The sequence below is a fragment of the Neofelis nebulosa genome, assembly GCF_028018385.1.
Source record: "Neofelis nebulosa isolate mNeoNeb1 chromosome Y unlocalized genomic scaffold, mNeoNeb1.pri SUPER_Y_unloc_3, whole genome shotgun sequence".
NCBI classification, from domain to species: domain Eukaryota; kingdom Metazoa; phylum Chordata; class Mammalia; order Carnivora; family Felidae; genus Neofelis; species Neofelis nebulosa.
The window spans coordinates 131,683-152,537 of NW_026691919.1; the positions used below are offsets into that span (position 1 = coordinate 131,683).

Below are 20,855 nucleotides of genomic sequence, written 5' to 3' on the forward strand. Positions count from 1 at the left end.
ATGGTCACTGTTGACGTAGGGTATAGGGAATGGTTGGTGGGAAGTTTAAAATCCCACAGTGCTCTCTCCTGCTGCAAGACAGCTGCTTTTTCATTCGCTCAGCCTTCCGTTTGGGTTATAAGTTTTATTTTGTGTTTGTGTTGTAAGTTTTGAGAAGGTCCCAGAGTTCTGCAGAAGTTGATTCTGGTGGATTCTGCCAGCATGTTACTTGCTGGAGGGACAGAGCCTCGGGGTTTTCTATTCTACCATTATGGTAGTCCTTCCCAACTCTTTGCCTCCTTTGATTCTAAATGGCATTGCTATTTTGTAAACAACTGTGAAAGGAGGGGGGAAAAAAACTGTGAAATGATGATGGGCCCACTGATTGTACCACATACGAAAAGTACACAGTGTGTTTAGACATGAGCAATGTAGGATGGAAAACTGTATTCTTATGCACTGCATAGTTCCCCTTCCTTCATTACAGTTGATTTAGCCCCTTCCATGGCCCTTTTTAAAATTTCTTTTTCCCCCTCTTCATTCTTTCTAGTTTGTGAGTGGCACAATGGATGAATCTAGAATTTGCAGGCTAGGGGTGAAAGCAGATAGGTTGTGTGACTCTCAATCGAACGATACTCTTCAGCACCAAGACTCAAATTTTGCTCGCGCAAGTAGCAGGCATTCCTTGCAAGAGGATGAAGACAGTAACTGTGTAAGAAAGAACAGGAATTTGGTGAACCCAGTGTACTGCACGCAAGAGTCAAGAATGGAGCCTCCTGGGCCAGATGGTGGAAGAGATCCTTCTGATGATCAGCAAGATTCACAGTGCAACAGGAACAAAGGAAAAACCTTAGGTAATAATTTCTGCTCAGTGCTTGGACATTTTCACATGCTACTCATTTTACCTAGCCTTTCTGCAGCACAGGTAATGACAGAACATAGTCTGTTTTAAGTCTGTCTTAAGATGTGGTTAGGTGCAAACACACCTCTGTGTTCTTGGAACAGGTTGGCAGTTATAATCAGGATGAGAATATGACAAGGTAGGAAGCCTGGTCATAGGAATCACATTATTTCTCTGCAAATAATCAAGAATTGTTTTTTGGGGGAAAAAGTTTGTGGCCTTTGGGCAGCAGTGCTGTTGTTTTGCCCTGTATTTAACCCTTTAAATGAATGGAGTGGAGTGGAGTGGAGTGGAGTGGAGTGGAGTGGAGTGGAGTGGAAATCTGACCAATAATTACTGCGAGAACTCTGTATGTGCTCAGTTTATTTAAAAGACTATTCACTAAAATTTGGAAACGGTGTATGTTTTCTGTGGCGTAGAAGGCAGGCTCACAAGAATGCTTTTCAGGGTGTGCTTTCTCCCTCCTGCTCTGTTAGTTTGACAGGTTAGGGCTTAGAATGTGGTATGTTACATTTGAGGAATAAAATCTAAAACGCCTACTTGGCCTTACGGGTTGCTTCTCAATTTTTAAAATTCCTACTGTATGTAACGTTTACGTGGTTTGATTTGCATGAGTTCTGTACCTGCCTATAACTTGGAATTGTTAAAAATCCGCTTTTGAGCACCCTGTAGGACTTTAACATTACAGGAATATGAGAAGGATTTAAAATTCCTCGCCAACAAGACAGGTGTCTTCAGAACCCATCACTCCACCAATGTGTGTAAATTATAGCTTCAGGTTAAAATTGTTAAATAGTTTTAAATGGTTACAGTTTAAAACCTTCATAAAATTAGAGTTGACATGGACTGTTACTTCTTACACATTCGGTAATTGTATTCCCTCTGTATTTGTCCTTGAACAGACTGAGAAATGGTTTCACTACGGAAATTGTGTGTGCTATCATAGCAGAGTATTTTTTGAAGTCAGCCTGTTCCTCCTCCTCTTTCCCATGCATAGTTGTTTGTAAAATATTAAGGTTATCTAACTTAATTTAAGTTATTAAATTTAAGACAACTATTAAAGTTGTCTTCAGATTTTTAAAATGAAACGTCCTACATACAAGAGGGAACAATTCAGAAAATAAAAAGGTACCTACCCGCAGGGTACAGAAGGAAGCGTATCACTTAGTTTGAAGCACCCTTTGCTTGCCCCCACTTACCTCAGCTACCGCTTCTCCCTGGCACATTCTTCTCTGTTAAAAAAATTTTTTTTTTTTTATGTTTATTTATTTTTGACAGAGAGAGAGAGAGAGAGACAGAGCATGAGCAGGGGAGGGGCAGAGAGAGAGGGAGACACAGAATCCCAAGCAGGCTCCAGGCTCTGAGCTGTCAGCACAGAGCCCGACGCGGGGCTCGAACTCACGGACCGCGAGATCATGACCTGAGCCGAAGGCAGACGCTCAACCGACTGAGCCACCCAGTCGCCCCATCCCTGGCACAGTTATTAAAGTATCCTTGTAAAACTCCCCAAGGAAAGAGCTATTTTTTTTTTCCACTTCTTTTTCTTGGCCCTAATCTTGATTAGCACCCAGAGTATCCTTGGTAAATCACCAGGAAACAGTCATAAGTCACATTGGTCACTGGAAAAAGTGTGTGTCCCTGTGGATTATGTGCGCTTTAGGTAGTCTTAAACTTCCTTGAATACTTGTACTTGGCTAGCAGAAAGCTTTTGAAGACATTCCTACCCTTTGTAAAATGTCTTAATCTGGAACCAGTGGCTAAGTTAGAGTATTTACACTTTCATTCAGTGGTGTTCTTACAGTGTCAGTGCCAAATAGCTGACCACTAGCAGTGTTAGTTATTAAGTGAAGCGATGTGGGGCAGGGAGGAGGCTGACCCCTTCTAATTAAGAATTTGAAAATAGTTTCACTGATTTACTGGTGAGCCTGTATCTAATGTCCCCTTAAATCATAATCTGGATAGCTGAACATAATTTTTATGTAGAATTGACAGATTGGATTAATTTTATCCTTCTGGTACTTTTTTTTTCTCCATTCCTTTTGGACCATCAGGAAAAGAAGTGTTACTATTGATGCAAGCCTTAAACACTCTTTCAACTCCAGAGGAGAAGCTGGCAGCTCTCTGTAAGACATATGCTGATCTTGTGAGTATTAAGGGTGCAAAGCCCGTATAAAATATAATAAAGGTGCGTGTGCCTGATAAGCTTATGAGATGTGATTTTGAATGGTTTTAAATGTAAAGTTGTTTTTCATTACAAAATTGAGGGTAAGAATCTAATTCCTTGAGACTTAGGTTGATTGTATGGCCTCATTTTATGGTATGCTTAGATATACAGCATTTTAGTAGTCTCTGGGATGTGGAATAGCTTTCCTAAAACTCAGTCAGCTCTGGCATTCCTAGGTCAGCATTTCCATCATACGTTTAGATGCCTGACAGTTGGGAGGATATGATTTTCTATATGTAGATTAAGAAAGTGTAGACCTGAAACACGGTTAGATTCAAAAGTGTTTAACCATTTGACTGAAGTTGAGTGTTGTGAAGTAGTGTAGTAAAACAGTACTATTTCTCGGGAAAATATTTCCTTAGCATCCACTATATGCCAGGCACTGTATTTTTATTTTTATTTATTTTTTTAATTTTCTATTTTTATTGCATCTTCCAAAGAAACTGACTTGTATAAAGAGTTTGTTCTGGTCTGTGGCCCATGTTATTTCAAGTAGCATTCACCTTGGGTATATGGAAACATTCTCAACAAGGAAACTCTGCCATCAGTTTAAAAGTGAAGAATGCAGGGGGTGGGGGGAGGGGCGGCGGTGCACCTGGGTGGCTCAGTCGGTTGGGCCTCTGACTTCGGCTCAGGTCATGATCTCACGGTTCGTGGGTTCGAGCCCCGCGTCGGGCTCTGAGCTGACAGCTCAGAGCCTGGAGTCTGCCTCGGGTTCTATGTCTCCCCCTCTCTCTGTCCCTCCCAGGCTCGTGCTCTGTCTCTGTCTCTGTCTGTTTCTCAATAATACATACATGTTAAAAAAAAAAAAAAAAGTTAAAAAAAAGTGAAGAATGGGATAGGACATTTTGAAGAATCGTGGCAGGAATGTTTTAGAATTGTTGGTTCCAAGGTAAATGCGGAAATTCTCGTGGGTTGTGAAGTGTCTGTGTGAATTACCAGTGATGACTTTTGTCCATTCACATCTGTTTGAAAGCATCCGCTCTGTAGCATACACGTTACTCTTTTCTGAATTACTGACTCTAAGTATAGAGCTGGAACAATTGTACTTACTACCGCTCCAAGTGGCACAAGTATACCCCACTTAGCAACCTGGCACCTTCTGAAAATTGTGGAGAAGCAGGAATGGCCTAGAGCGTCTCTGAATGGCCTACACACGGTCCAGATGCAAAGATGGCAGCAATCAGAGTTGTTGGGGATTGCCACGTCAGGAAAGGCAAGAGCTACACATCTGCTCTGGGAAACAGCCAGATGGAAGCTTCTGCTTCTGGTCCTACAGAACTGCATATATTTGCGTATTTTAAAATGTGTTACCTGGGGCTGTACTCCAATTAGTACAGATCTCAATGCTCACTGAGATCCGCCTACATTGGGACCCCAACAGGTCTTGGCACACTGAACATGTGTGTTTATGAAGGGCAAAATAGGCCATTGACAATCCTGAAGGTTTGAGAGACAACCAAGACCTAGGGCATTGCTGAACTCCGCGGTTCCTCTTACTCAAGGCATCCCCTCAAAACTGGGAGGGGTGACTGCCTCAACTGTTGCATAGAAACAGACACAGGGAGTCTGGAAAAATGAAGAAAGAGTGGAGTGTGTTCCAGCAGAAACACCAAGATACAACCTCGGGAAAACAAACAAACAAACAAACAAAGCCTTAATGAAACAGAATAGGTAATTTCTCTGTTAAGTGTCCCAAGTGGTGGTCATGAAGGTGCTCACCAAACCTGAGAGAAGAATGGATGAGAACAGTGAGCGCTTTAACAAAGAGATCGAAAACACAAAAGAAAAGAAAAAAGAAAAAAGCCAAAGAGAAGTGGTCGAGCAGTGGAATGCAATTAACTGAACTGAAAAATACACCAGAGAGTTTCAACAGCAGACCAAGTGAGGTAGAAGAAAGGGTCGGTAAACTTTTTGGCAAAAGCAGTGGAGCTCACCATCAGAGAGCAAAGAGAAAATGGGAAAAAAGTGAAGATAGCTAAAGGGACTTACGGGACAACATCAAGTGGAGAACCAAGTGAGAAAGAGGAAGAAAATTTACTTAAAAAAATAGCTGAAAACCCCCCTAACCCGGGGAAGGAAACAGACCTTGAGATCCAGGAAGCACAGACCTTGAGATTCAGGAAGCACAGTTGCAAATATTATGAACCCAAAGACATCCACACTGAGACACACTGTACTTAAAACGTTAAAAGTTGAAGACAAAGATTCTTGTAAAGCAGCAAGGGAACAAAACCAAAACCAAAACCAAACCAACCCAATTTACATACAAGGGAACCCTGTTAGCCTATCAGCAGGTATTTCAGCAGAAACTCTGCAGGCCAGAGTCAGTGACATGATATACTCAAAGTTCTGAAAGGAAACAAACAAAACACTTGTGACTAACTAAGAATACCCACCAGGCTAACGCTGTTATTCAGAAGTGAAGGAGAGGTAAAGGATATCCTGGAGATGTGAAATCTAAAACTGTAAAAGGAAGTCCTTCAAACTGAAAAGAAAGGACACCAATCAGCAACACAACGTGGAAGTATAAATCATACTGCTCACGGTGAAAGGCTGTAAAGGCAGGGGCTTCATCACTTTAAACCTCGTTTGAAAGTTAAAAGGGAAAAGTGGTAAAACTAGCCATAACTACTACAATAATCACGGAGAGAACACACACGATAGAAGGTGTTTTTTTGAATGTGCCATAACATCCCGAAACATGAGCAAAGAATTAAAATGTAGAGCTTTAGAATGCATCCTAACTTAAGTTGTTACAACACAAAATAGACACACACACACACACACACACACACACACACACACACACACGATGTTATGCGGGAGCCTCTTGGTAATCACAAGACAAAAATCTGTGGTAGATAACCAAAAGACGTTGAGAAAGGAATGTAAGCATACCACTTAAGAAACTCATCAAACCCCAGAGAGCTGGACAAGAGGAAAAGAAACAGAGTAAGTACAAAACAGCCGGCAGCGAGTACAGACCTATCCATAACTACTCCAAGTGTAAAAGGACTAAATTGTTTAATCAAAAAAACATAGTGATTGAATGGACTTGGAAAACAACAGTCATCTATATGCGGCCTGTGAGAGAATGACTTAAGATGGAAGGATGCACACAGACCACAAGTGAAGGTATGGGAAAAGACATCCCATGCTTATGAAAACCAAAACAAAGCTGGGGTACCTATGGTCACATCAGACAAAATAACCTGACAAATAAAAACTGTGTAAGAACAAAGAAGGGCATATCATAATGAAAAATCCGTCAGTCCAGCAGAGGACCTAACATGTTTATGTATCTATGCACCCAACATAGGAGCGCCCACATAGAGAACACAAACATTAACAGACCTAAAGGGAGAAATATAGATAAGTATACAATGACAGTAGGGGCTTTCATACCCTATTTACATCGATGGACCAATCATCCAGACAGAAAATCAGTAAGGGAATATTGACCTTAAACAGCACAATAAAACAGGCAGACTTGAAAGCTATATACAGAACATTGCATCCCAAAGCAACAGAACACACCTTCTTTCAAGAGCTCAAGGAACTTTCTCCAGAATAGATCCCATTAGGCCACAGCCTTGCCAATATTTGTTGTTTTCTGTTTGTTTAATAAGAGCCATCGTAATGGTTGTGAGATGGTGTCTTACTCGGTGGTTTTGTTTGCTTTCTGTAAGGATTAGTGATAGTGTGCATCTCTTATGTGCTTATTGGCGATGTGTTGGTCAGCTCTGGAGACATGTCTATTCAGGTCTTTTGCCCATCTTTAAATTGGGTTGTTATTTTGTTCTTGTGCTTTAGGAACTGCCTATAAGTTGTGGGTGTTAATATCTTATGATACGTAATTTCACCATACTTTCTTCTGTTCTGTCACTTGCCTTTTCACTCCCTTAATGGTATTCTCTGATGCACAACATATTCAATTTTCATGAAGTCAAGCTATTTTTTTTTCCCTTTCTGTGCTTTTGGCGTCAGTCCAAGAATCCCTGTCAAATACAATGGCATGAAGCATTTCCCCAAGTTTTCTTCTTCTTTTTTTTTTTTTTTAATTTTTTTTGAACGTTTTTAATTTATTTTTGGGACAGAGAGAGACAGAGCATGAACGGAGGAGGGGCAGAGAGAGAGGGAGACACAGAATTGGAAACAGGCTCCAGGCTCCGAGCCATCAGCCCAGAGCCTGACGCGGGGCTCGAACTCACGGACCGCGAGATCGTGACCTGGCTGAAGTCGGACGCTTAACCGACTGCGCCTCCCAGGCGCCCCTCCCCAAGTTTTCTTCTAAGACATTTACAGGTTTAGGTCTGACATGTAAATCGGGATCCATTTTTTTCCCCCCAAGAGACATTTGGGATATAGGTTTTAAGATTTTTCCAAATACTTGCCTCGGTTTTCTCTTTCTTTTCTTCTCTTTGCTTTGCTTGGCTTGGCTTTGCTTTTCTTCTCTTTTCTCTTCTTTTTTTTTCTGTTCTTCTTTCATTTTTTTCTTTTCTCTCTCTCTCCCCTCCCTCTCTCCCTCCCTCCCTCCCTCCCTCCCTTCCTTTCTTCCCTCCCTCCCTGGGCTCTTTCCCTAGATAGGCAGTTGTTGAGAGTGCTGCTGCTATAAACATTTGGGTGCATCTGCGCCTTCGAAACAGCATTTTTCAGGGTAATGCTGGCCTCATGGAATGAATTTGGAAGTTTTCCTTCCGTTCCTACTTTTTGGAACAGCTTTGAAAGAAGAGGTATTAACTCTTCTTTAACTGTTTGGTAGAATTCCTCTGGGAAGCCATCCGGCCCTGGAATGTTTTTGTTGTGAGAGTTTTGACTACGATTCAGTTTCCTTACTGGTTATGGGTCTGTCCAAATTGTCTATATCTTCGGTTTCAGTTTTGGTAGTTTACATGTTTCTAGGAGTCTGTCCGTTTTTTCCAGATTGCCCAATTTGTTGGCATATCACTGCTCATAATATTCTCTTATCATTGTTTGTATTTGTGAAGTACTGATGGTCATCTCTCTTATTTTATTCCTGATTTTATTTTTTGAGTCCTTTCCTTTTTATTTTTTATTTTTGTCTAGGGTTTATTAGTTTTGTTAGTTCTTTGAGAGAACCAGCTCCTAGTTTCGTTGATCTGTTCTACTGGTCCGTTGATCAGTCGATATCATTGATTTCTGCTCTAATCTGTATCATTTGCCTTCTTCTTCTGGTTTTGGGCTTTATTCACCGTTCTTTTTTCCAGCGCCTTCGGGGCCAAGTTTTGATTGTGTGTTTGGGGACTTTCTTGCTTCTCGAGATACGGCTGATTTGCAAACCTCTTAGGTCTGCCTTTGCTGCCTCCCAAAGGCTTTGGACTGCCGTGTTTTCATTTTCATTGGCTTCCCTGTATTTCTTTATCGTTTCGTAAATTTCTTGGTTAACCCATTTATTCTTTAGTAGGATATTCTTTAACCTTCATCTTTCTGAGGGCTGTCCAACTTGTTTCTTGTGGTTGATTACAAGTTTCATAGCCTTGTGGTCTGAAAGTATGGATGGTATGAGCTCAATCTTTTTTGCACATGTTGAGGGCTGACTTGAGACCCAGTATGTGATCTATTCTGGAGAATGTTCCAGGTGCACTCAAGAAGAATGTGTATTCTTCTGCTTTAGGATGAAATGTTCTGAATATATCTGCTGAGTCCATCTGGTCCAGCCTGTCATTCAAAGCCATTGTATCCTTGCTGATTTTGTGTTTAGATGATCTGTCCATTGTTGTAGTGGGGTATTTAAGTCCCCTACAGTCATGGTATTAGTATCCGTGATTTTCTTTGTTTGTTCTTAATTGGCTTACATGTTTGAGTGGTCCCACTTGGAGACGTAACTATTTACGATTGCTGGGTCTTCTTGATGGATAGACCCCTTAATTATTTGGTCTGCTTAGTTTGTCTGATACAGGTGTGGCCACTCCAGCATTCTGTTGATGTCCAGTAGCACGATAGGTGGTTCTCTATCCCCTCATTGTCAATCTTCAAGTGTCTTTAGTCTAAAATGAGAGTTGTGTAGGCAGCATTTGGATGGACCTTGTTTTGAAATCCGTTCTGATGCCCTGGGTCTTTTGATTGGAGCATTGGGTCCATTTGCCTTTAGAGTGGTTACCTTTACCTTTTGATTGGAGCATTGGGTCCATTACCTTTAGACATGAATTTAGTGCCATTGTGGAGGTGGTCTTTTTGGTGAAATTCTCTTGCCCTTTCTAGGTTTTGGTTGCTTTTGATCTGTTTTGTGGTTTGTTTGTTTGTTTGTTTGTTTGTTTGTTTGTTTTCTTTTACATTCTGTTCTGTTCCGTTTTGTTTCTTTCTACACTCACAGAGTCCTCCTAGAGACTCCTTGCAGGGCCCGTTTAGTGGCCACAGATTCCTTTAGTTTTGGCTTGTCCGGAATACTCTATCCCTCCTTCCATTCTGAGTGACAGCAGTTCTGGATAAAGCATTCTTGGTTGCGTGATTTTTCTGATTCAGCACGGTGAATGTATCCTGCCTCTCCTTTATAGCTGGCCAAGTTCCTGTGGACAGATATGCTGTAAGCCTGGCCTGCTTCCTCGTGTAGGTGAAGAACTGTTTTTGTCATGGCTGTTTCCATAATTCTTTCCTTGTCTGTGTGTTTTGTGAATTTGACTATGATATGCCTTGGAGTTGGTTATTTTGCATTGAATCTAATGGGAGTTCTCTGTGCTCCTTGACTTTGATGTCTGTGTCCTTCCCCGGATTAGGAAGGTTGTCTGCTACAATTTGCTCACATAAACCTTCTGCCCCTTGTTTTCTCTATTCCTCCTCTTGAACTTCTAGGATGTGAATGTCCTTCCTCTTTAACAAGTGGTTGAGTCACCTAAGTCTTGTATCGTGATCTTTTGCTTTTGTTTCCTACCTCTTTTGCTGCTCCATTATTTTCCATAGTCTTACGGTCTATATCACTGAATTGCTGCTCTGCTTTCTCCATCCTTGCCGTCATGACAGCCATTCCTGATTGCATCTCGGTATAGGATTTTCCATTTTGGCCTGATTAGCTTTTAGTTCTTTTATCTCTGCAGAAAGTGTTCCTCTGGTGTCTTCTGTGCTGTTTGCAACCCCAGCTAGTAGTCTTACAAATTGTGGCTTTGAATTCTAGTTCAGACATCTTACATGTATCTGTGTTGATTACGTCTTAGGTGTCATTTCTTCTCGTTTCATTTTGGGTGAATTCCTCCATCTTGTCATGTTGGAGGGAGAAATAAATTAATAACTTAAAGAGTTAAAAGTAAAATATTAAAAACAAAACAAAAATATCATTTAAAGGAAGCTAGATCCTAGGTATGCATCTGTCTGCATGTTAAGAGATGCTTGATAGAAAAGGGACTAAAGAGAAAGGAAAAAGAGCTAAAAAAATGAACACATTAAAAAGAATTTAAATAGTAAAGTCGAATAAAACCGTTAAAGAAAACAAAACAAATTTTTTAAACTTGAAAAAATTAAAAAAAAAATTGTTCCTTCTGTGTGCAAGAAAAAGGAACCAACATAACAAAAGAGAACAGAACACATCAGAAAAACAGAAGCAAAGAGAATGAACAGATGAAGAAGCGTAAGGAATGAAATCCGAGTGGGGTTGCCTCCACTTTTCCCTAGAACTGAAATTTTGCAGTACGCTATAGTCCACAGACTTGACCGGTGGAGGGATTTGTTCTGGTCTTCTGGGAGATGTGTCTGGAGGACACAGGTTGGTCAGGCTCGGGGCGGGGGTGGACTTTGTTTTCCGCTGGGTGGCGCTGCTTAGCTCAGTAGCGTTGATGAGTGTGTGTGGGAGGGGACGCACGCTAGAGAAGAAAATGACTTCACTCAGCTCTCCAGTCTCTGGAATGGGAATTTTGTACCCTCACGTGAGGAAGCACCCCTCCTTTGTCTCAGGCCTCTGTCCACTCCCTGCATCCACACTGTCTGTGTCCAGGCTGTCTGCCGGCCAGGCAGCACTTCCCTCCAGAGTTGTATCTCCGATGGGACTGTGTCTCAGAACCCCAGGCTTCAGAGATTCCCCCGGATTGGACACACGCCAGTTATCTGGGAGCAGTGGACAGGTGACGACTTGTCCCAGAATACAGTGGTGTGCCAGCACACCCTCAAAGGTTCGGATCACAGCACGCAGCTGGGGCCAGGTTTCCCTGCACTCTGGCGTCTTTGTCTCAATACCAGCAAATGAGGCAGCTCTCCTGGGCCTGTGGGGTCTTTTCCCGTGGGGAGGCCATATGGCCTCTACCAGATTCTCTCCACGCAGGGAAATTGCTTCTCCCCATGTGGCACGTGGACCCCGCAGGCCACGCTGCCTGCTCCTGGGAGATTCTCCCTACTTTGTCACCAGAGCACCACCAGGTACTGAGCTCTGAAACTTCAGACTCGTGCTCCACTGTTAACACAATCCTGTGCTGTTGAAATGCTCTCCTTTCCCCCCATCAGTGGTGATAGGGAACAGATTTGTTGTCCAGTCCTCTTTGAGTGTTTTCACCCTTTTCTCTCTCCCTCTCTCCAGCTACTTTCAGGGAGAGTTCTTTTCTTGCACGCTCCCGATGTCCCACACTCTCCCCCTTTTCTCTTTCCCTCTCTGCTCTCTCTCTGCCAGAATGGCTCCCTGCCCTCCATGGCTTTTCTCTACCCCGGTTTACTTCTTTGCACCACAGACCTGCCAAGTTCTGAGGCTCAAGGTATGCAGATTGTTTCATTAATCCTCAGACCAATTTTCCCAGGTGTTTACAATGGTTTGATGCTGATCTGTCTGCATTTCAGGGATGAGACAAACTCAGGGTCTCCATGCTGCCCTGCCATCTTAACTCCTCTCTGCCAGAATGCTCTCTTTATCCTTATATTTTGCAAGTTTCCCTATGATATGTCATGGTGTTGACCTGCTTTTGTTGATTCTGAGGGGAGTTCTCTGTGCCTTTTGGACTTGAATGCCTGCTTCCTTCCCCAGTAAATAAGTAGTTGCCAGGCACGGATGAACAGGGTGGGGTGTCAGCGGGTCCTGCCTCCACTGGCAGTGGCAGTACTGCTCTCTGAAGTCCCACCATGTTGGTGCTGGAGGGGAAATGGCGCCACTGCAACCTCTCCTCCCTCCACTGGGGACTCTCACATCCCCCGCTGTGAGAACAGTGAGGCCCTCACAGAATAGTGAGGCCAGGCAGCACGGGGATCATGACCTGGGCCAAAATCAAAGTTGGTCGCTCCAAGGACTAACTCACCCAGGCACCCCTGTCTTGCTGAGTTTAACACTTTTTCTCTGTCCCTATTGTTTTGTATCTCTAATTACAGTACGTCTTGGTGTTGTCCTACTTTTGTTAATTTTGATGGGAGTTCTGTCGTGGACGCGCTGTCTTTTCCCTATCACTGAATGTGATGTTTTGTTTCCTCAAATAAATGTTCTCTCCTCTTTTTTCTCTCTTCTTCTGGGACTCCTAGTATATGAATGTTATTACATTTGATGGAGTCACTGAGTTCCCTAAATCTATCCCCACAATTCTTCTTTCTCTCTCTCCTCTGTCACCTTCATTATTTTCCATAACTCTATCTTCCGTATCACTTGTTCATCCGTCTGCTTCTTCCGGCCTTGTGGTCCTTCCATCTAGCCTGTTATGAAGCTGTTATTTTATTTTTTCATTTCTGAATGATTGTGTTATAACTGTTTTATCAAGGTGGCCTCCCTGATGTCCTCCTCCCTTCTACTAAAAGTTCTAGAAGAAATTGTTAATGTTTGTTTGTTTATATATTTACTTACTTATTTACTTCTTTATTTGAGAGAGAGAGAGAGAGAGAGAGAGAGAGAGAGAGAGAGCGAGCATGATCAAGGGAGGGGCAGAGAGAGAGGGAGACACAGAGTCCAAAGCAGGCTCCACGCTCCGAGCTGTCAGCACAGAGCCCGACGTCGGGCTGGAACTCACAGAGCACGAGATCATCACGTGAGCCGAAGTTGGACGTTTAACCGACTGAGCCACCCAGGCGCCCCTGATGTCTTCCATTGTTCTCTCAAGTCCAGCCAGTATCCTTATGGTTGTTGCTTTAAATTCTCCACCAGGCATGTTACTTACATCTGCTTGGGTTCGATCTCTGGCTGTGACCTTATCTAGTTGTTTCTTTGGGGATGAATTCCTTCTTCCTGGCACTTTGTCTAGGTCTCTGTCTTCTTCTCTGTGTTAGAAAAGCCTGATATGTTTGCTGTGCCCACGGTGCCCACACAGTGAGACTAAAGGCGTTATGAAGAGCCAGTCATATAGTGTGCGGGACTTCATGCTTCAGGGAATGTCTGTGGTGTATGCTTGGTGTGCTCTGCTGCTCTGCTGTGGCTGCTCTATCCCTCAGGCCAGTCATCTGCAGATGCTCTCTTTACCTGCAGTGGACAGTGTTGGGTCCTTGGCCAGAGTGGGGTAAGTTTTTAAGCAGGCATGGTAAAAGAGACCTGATGCTAGTTCCACTAGAACTGAAGTCCTGCACAACTCAATGGTCGGTACACGTGGGGTGTGGGGGATGTGTGCTGGTCTTCTGGGGGAGGCGCCCCCTGCACCGGCTCCTATGCACAGAAGCGGTGCCAGCAGAGTGCAGGGGGGCAGGACTCGGTGTTAGCAGGTCAGGCATCCACTGTGTGGGCACTGTGCTATTTACTGAAGTGGCTTATGGTGGGGGCGGGGGGGCAGAAATGGGACCTAGCCAGGTCCGTTGTTTCTGGAGAGAGGAGTTCATGCTTATGCTCTCAGGGAAGTCCCCCCCAAGAAGAGTGAATAATTTCCCCTCATGTGTCTAGGTGTCTTTCAGATTGCTGCTTTCTGTCTATTCCGCGTTACTTGCCGGCCCAGAGGAGCACAGTGCATTTGGGGTTTACCCCAGCCAGCTCTGCTGACTTCTAAACTTCCAAACTTCAGGGTCCTGGTGTTGGGGAGATGGGCACCGGTCCTCTGGGAAAGGTTCTCGCTGTGCTGCGACAGATGCAGGTTTGGTACAGAAGGGCAGTCACACCAGAGCACAAGGGTGTGGGATTTGGAGCAAGCCTGCTGTGCAGTGTTGTGGTTAGCTGCCCTCAGGATGTGTCTCTGCACCTCCGCTCAGGAGCAGAGGAAATGGTGCCCACCAGCTCCTCTGTCTCCACAGAGGCAATGCCACGCCTCACAGATGTGTTCCAAAACAAACCAGCAGTCTCTCCCTGCCCACTGAGGTGATCCTTAGAACATGCCATCTGCCCAGAAGTTGTTTGCCTGTCTTCTCTCCAGGAGTAGGGCACCGTCCTCAGAACTCCATCCCAGCTATCCTGGGGACCTGTGAAACTCCAGGCTTTGAACCCCACTGTTTACAAAAGCTCACAAAATTCACCCCCTCTCGTTGTGGAGTGAGTGCCTTTGGGGAAATGTTCTTGTGTCTTCCCCTCAGTGTGCCTCTTTCTCACCCTTCTTTGTGACTAGGGTTCTCTGCACTCTGCAGCACCTGCAGTCTGTTTCTCTCCCAAACCATGTCTCTGCACTTCTTACCTTTCTTCGTGTGGCCTCTCGTCTCTCTCTACTTGTGGAGTTTGTTTCTGTCAGTCCTCAGGTCATTTTCGTGGGTACTCAGAATGATTTGATGGTTATCTAGCTGTGTTCGAGGGACAAAGCAAGCCTAGGGTCCTCCTACCACACCTCCGTCTTAGCTCCTCTAGGGTGGGTTTTTTTTTTTTTTTTCTTTTCTTTTCTGTTTGAGTGAACTTCCATAACATTGTTGGGGAGGAAGGAATTCCATGTCCCCTTCAAGATCCTTCTAGCTGGACTGTGAATCAAATTGATACAAGGAGAGTAACAGGAAAAAACATCAAATTCAATTTCATATACATGGGGACTCCACACCAACACAAAATTGAAAGACTGGATATATGTGACATACATCATTCTGCACTAAGGAGAAGCAGGTAGGAGTCTGGGCTTTCAAAGGGAAGGTGTGCAAATCACAGGAAAAAAGATAAAGAGTAGATATGTGTTAAGCAACTGTTTGCAGGGCCTCACACAGACAATGGGGCATAGGAATTTTCACAAAAAGGCTTTGCTGAATTCCTCCTTGTTTTCCCCTCCTTCAATCCCTGTCTTCCACCCCTTGTTCTTATCATAATGTAGTTATCTATGCAGATTGCTGCTTCTAGGAGCAGCTGCTACATCTCAGTTGTGTTGAGTCAGCTGAGGGAGACAAGAGGGTCAAAAACTTTTGCTGAGTTGGGACGCCTGGGTGGCTCACTTGGTTAAGCGATGGACTTCAGCTCAGGTCATGATCTCACAGTTGTGAGTCTGAACCCCACGTCAAGGTCTGCATTGACAGCTCAGAGCCTGGAGCCTGCTTTGGATTCTGTGTCTCCCTCTATCCCTCATGAGCTCGTGCCTCTGTCTCTCTCTCTCTCTCTCTCTCAAAAGTAAAAAACATTAAAAAAAAAAAAAAACTTTTGCTGAGTCTATTTGGTTTTGACTGCTTTTAATTAGAAATAATCTTTGTGCCAAAGTAGCCCATCTCGGGGAGTCCTGCCATTGGCCTCTACAAGAGTTTTCTATATGGTGAGTAAAGTTAAGTGCCTTGTATGTGAAGTGTATGTATTATGGTTTATCATTTGCTTTCAAATAACTGTCCTTTAATCTCAGTACTATTTACTGAAATGTCCAGTTTTTATGCCCAGTTGGCCAAAATACCACCTTTGTAGTGGATTAAATTTACACATGTACATGTGTGATTTTTGGACACTTAGTTCTGTTCCACTGGAAAGCATTCATGTCATTTGATTTATTTTTCCTTTCTGTCTCTGAATGTGTAAGAACCAGGTGTTTAATTATACAGGTTTTGAATTATGTTTCAGAAGTAGCAGGACTAATTTCTCCCATACTCCTTACCTTTTCAGAACTTTCGTTTTTCACTAGACTTATATTTTATTCTTTCATGTGTTCCCAGACTGGTCTTTGGTGAGGTTTTCTTTTTTTCAGTAGATTAGTAGAATAGTAGAGTTCTTGTTCAGTAGAATATCTTACATAAAGTTTCTGTGTCAATATTGTTTCCCTCCACTTCTGTGTTGTCTTATTTTACATTTAGTAAAATGCACATAACAGAATGCTTACTGCTTATCCATGTTAAGTGTACAGTTCAGGAGCATTAAGAACATTCACAATGTTGTGCAACCTTCACTACCATCCATTTCTAAAACCCTTTCATAATTCTGAACAGAAATTCTGTATCAATTAAATAGTAACTCCAAGTTACCTCTAACTCTTAGCCCATGTATTGTATTTTCTGTCACTATGAATTTCTCTCTTCTAGGTATTGAAGGAGAGTGGATTTTGCCACTCCAGAATATGTCTCTTTGGCATAAGAATTATTTGGAGCTAAAGGCAGTAAAAACCCAGCATATTCAGGAAAAGCTCCTTACCTTCACTTCTACCACCTAAATTTACACGTTGGACAGAGAACCTGTATCAGGAATAGAGGTATTGCCAGAGATACCTAAGAAACTTCCATTGCATAACAGGGAAGCTCTCATTGCCCAAACATTGCTGGCTTTCTGTTAATGTCCTTCGTCTCCATTGCATCTCCATACCTACACTTATACTTAGCTCTGGATGTTATATAAGCTTCAATTTCCCAGCTACCTCTTAAGTCTCATATCTTTTGGGCCCCCATATGTATAAAATTAATTTTTCTTCTCCTGTATCTTAATTTGTCTGTATCAACTTAATTGTTAGACCAGCCAAGGAACATAGAAGGGACGGGAAATTTTCTTGTAGATACGGAATTGTATATTTGTCTTTTTATATGTGGCTTATTTTACTTACAAAATATTTCTGAGGTTCACCAATCTTACAGGATATGGTAGGATTTCCTTTCTTTTGATGGCCAAACAATTTATTCATTTTATCAGTTCAAGGGCATTTGGGTCATTTCCACATTTTGACTATTAGGAATAATGCTGCTATAAATGTTGTTATAGAAATTTCTGTTTGGTCTCTGTTTTTAGTTCTTTTGAGGATACCGGAAGTGGTATTGCTGGGTTATATAGTTAACATTTTGTAGAACCATGTACTATTTTCCATAACAGCTGTACTGTTTTATATTCCCAATAGCAATACACAAGTTTCCAATTCCTTGATGCCTTCCCAACAATTGTTAATCCCTATTTTTTTCATTACACACATCTAATGTATGTGAGTGGTATCCCATCATGATTTTCATATGCGTTTCTCTCAATGATGTGTGGTTATAAATACCTTTGTGTGTTTAAAGAGAGTAGACTATTTCATCCCAAAATATGCTAATCTGACAATGTATTTTGAGCTAAAGCCAATTAAAGCCAAGGTAGGCAAAGCTTTTTACCACTTTTTACATCTTCCTTAACTGCCTGAAAGAATTTAGATAGGAGGCCTGGCCTAGAAAGAGATATGTGAACAAAACCTGTATACACACACACACACACACACACACACACACACACACACACACATCTCTCACTTTAATACTGTGTCCCACTCTCTTGCTGGCTCAGAGAGTACTTTAGACTTAGAGTCTATGACACACAAGCAGGGGAGAACAAAGAGAGAAGGAGACAGTCTCCAAATCAGGTTCTGCACTCAATCCCACCAACTGTGAGATTATGACTTAAGCCTAAATCAAGAATCAGATGCTTAACAACTGAGCCACCAAGGCATCCCCAATATTTACTTTTCTATGTGTGTATATTTGGCCTAACTTTTGTTGGGATAACAGTACTAAAATCTACTGAATGTATCTATTTTTCTTATATAATCTGTCACTTTTACTTTATATATTTCGAAACTTCAACATTAGGTGCAACAGCATTTATGACTGGTATGTCTTCATAATTAACTTGTCTTTTGGCAATACTCTTACTTCTGAACTTCTTTTATCTTATAAGAACATAGATACTCAGTTATTTATTTTTTTAGTGAAGTGAAATTCACATAAAGTCACCATTTTATTACATACATTTTGTGGCATTTAGTCTTTTCACAGTATTTTCACACACTTTTCCACCCCTTTAAGGATATCTTGTTATGCAGTCATTCTGTAGCTCTACTTTCCTCTAGGACCTGGCAATAACTAACCAATTTTCTGTCTCTATGAGTTTACCTATCTGGATATTTTGTATACATGGAATCATTCAAGAAGTATTGTTATTTTTGGCCTCATTTACTTGGTGTATTGTTTTCAAGGTTCATCTACCTTGTTCCATGTATTTGAGCTTTAGTCCTTTTTATGACTGAAAAATGTTCCATTGTATGCACATAATTCATTTTGTTCATCTATTTGTCAGATGATTAATTATAAGGCCATTTCACACTTTTGGCTTGTGAATTCTTCTGGTAAGAACATTTGTGTACAAGTATTTGTTTGAGTACCTGTTTTAAATTTTGGGGTATACATTTTTATATAAGTGAGTTACGTGCTTAGAGAGGAAAATGTCAACAACATACTAAATGAGACTGAAGTCTTGGGTAAAGGTTACAGAGTCAAAATCAATATAAAGAACTTGCCAAAATATTGAGAGGGACTCACAATTGTCTTCCTTTATATATAAATGCAAAGAGAAATTGAGAGAACTTGTATAAATGAGCAGGCTTGGTTCCCTCTTGAATCAAACTTTCCTTCCTTTTTCATTGGTAAGTTTGTAATATTTCAGGTTAAGGAGGTAAATGTAGGAATACTGGATTGCAGGCAGAGTCTACTATAGGTTCAGTTACTCACTCTACATATCATGACAGAGGCTTTGGGGACACTGATGGGAAAGTTTTATTCCCTTTCAATGAAATAGTGTACAGGTTTTCCATTTAGCAGTAACGCAACCACATTTGCAAAGATTAATTGGGAAATCTTTTTTTTTTCTGGGTACTCCTCAGAGGATTCTAAATCAAGATTGGTCCCCATTAGGGAAAGTAACAATCTTTAGTTTGGTCTGAGAGGAGTAAAACCACCCTTACTATTACACTGTATGGTGGCATTACATTGTAGATAACACACCTCCCTCCATGAGAGATTTACTGGTGAGGAATTGGGATACTAGAAAGAGATGGTGGTTATGAAAAGGGCCTACAGATATCACAGTGGTCTGAGATGTGGGTCAAAAATTGGGTTTCCCAGAAAGACTCTCATCAGTTTAAGTCAGCCATTAGGGTTGATGGGTGGGAGATAAATACTCCAAGTGGGTGATAGAGAAAGTTTCACCAGTTAAGAAATCCAGTTTCTCCCTATGTGCTGGTGGAAATGTAAGACGGTGAACTTACACTGTGGCCAACCGTATGGAGGTTTCTCAAAAAGTTTAAATTGGAACTTCCACATGATCCAGCAATCAACTTCTGGGTACTTATATAAAGGAAACAAAAACACTAACTCAAAATTATATGTGCACTCCTAGATTCATACAGCATTAATTATTATATTAAAGACATAGAAACAATCTATGTGTCCATCAATGGATAGGTGGATAAAGCAGTGATACACACCCACACACACACAAAAAACCGCAATGCATGTTACTGAGTCATAACAAAAAAATCATAGCATTTCAGACAATATGGATGGACATGGGCATTATGTGAAGTCAGACAGAGAAAGAGAAATACTGTTTGATTTCACTTATATGAGAAATCTGAAAAACAAACACCAACAAAAATTACATTTCAGAGTAATTTTTCTGCTTAAAAAACAATTTGGAAGGCAAGGATTTTTGCTTTTCATTTATTTTTATTTCTTTTATCCGCGTGTCTCTCTCCTTGCTTCCTGTTTCACCCTTTCCCATTAGCTGTTTTCAAAGAATTGGGTAATAGTGGATAGGGTAATAGTGGATATAATGTTGAGAGTTTTTTGCCACCTCAACTACACTGTTTTGGATTTGTTCCTTCATGTAAGGGGAAAGATTTCTAGCTAATGCATAAAGGAAAACATTTCAATGCTCATGAGCCTTGCTTGGGGTTTAATGCAGTGTGTCTTTGGAAAGCCTGTATAAAGTATTGTAGAAAAACTTTGGGATGCTACCCTTATTTCTGAATGGTTTATGTTCTCTTAGAACAGGTTACCTTTGGGAATAAAGCTTCTACAAGTGTTTCTCCCAGACTTTGATATAAACCTCCAACTGAGCTGTTTCCTGGTCATTTTCAAGAGGCCCTGGGAGGGTGTCTGGCCAACAGTTTCCCAAGTCAGTGACTTTCCAAAGAGGCTACATAACTTGGAAAATAATTGCAGTAATCATGGATGAAAAGAACATCTTTTACAAACCAGTTAAATTCCCTATGAATAGGATTATGAATGGCCACTAATCTTTCTAGCCCTTTTCTAGATTTGGTAAGATCTTCTATATGGGAATAAAATAATATTGTAATGTCTAATATTTGAAGCTGTCCAGACAACATGTCTGTGGTGAGAGTAGATGCATTTAAAAGGGACTCTACCTGGGAAGGATTGGAGATGATGGAGTGTGATTACAGAGCCCTGAGAAGTAGGTGAAGTGAAAGGAAGTGTACCTTGTGTTTTCACAGGCTCTGCTAACATTATTTTCTTACTTTCAGCCTTTACATAAGTAACTGCATGTCCTGCATTGGAAGGCATACAACCTGCGGATTGAGTTGGGGTGGTTTTTGTATTTCTTGCCATGAAAGGGCAATGAACAGAGGCAGCTCAGTGATCAATGGGTTTCTTGGCAGATCCAGAGGATTGTGTGATAAAATAGCCATATTGTGGAAGAGGGATTTGAGGCCAAGGTCCAGAGTC

General features: G+C 41.8%; 1 protein-coding gene across 3 annotated transcripts in view; it reads left to right on the top strand.

Annotated features, from left to right (window-relative positions):
* LOC131503600 (gamma-taxilin-like) overlaps positions 1 to 20,358 on the top strand; it is a 34,814-nt gene extending 14,456 nt beyond the window's left edge. For all 3 annotated transcript variants that reach the window (XM_058715065.1, XM_058715064.1, XM_058715063.1), the window contains 3 exons: positions 530 to 833; positions 2,932 to 3,023; positions 20,155 to 20,358. In XM_058715065.1, coding sequence (XP_058571048.1) covers positions 545 to 833; positions 2,932 to 3,023; positions 20,155 to 20,343 — 570 coding nt within the window. In that variant the 5' untranslated portion in view covers positions 530 to 544 and the 3' untranslated portion in view covers positions 20,344 to 20,358. The remainder of the gene's footprint in view (positions 1 to 529; positions 834 to 2,931; positions 3,024 to 20,154) is intronic.
* Positions 20,359 to 20,855: the final 497 nt, after the last annotated feature.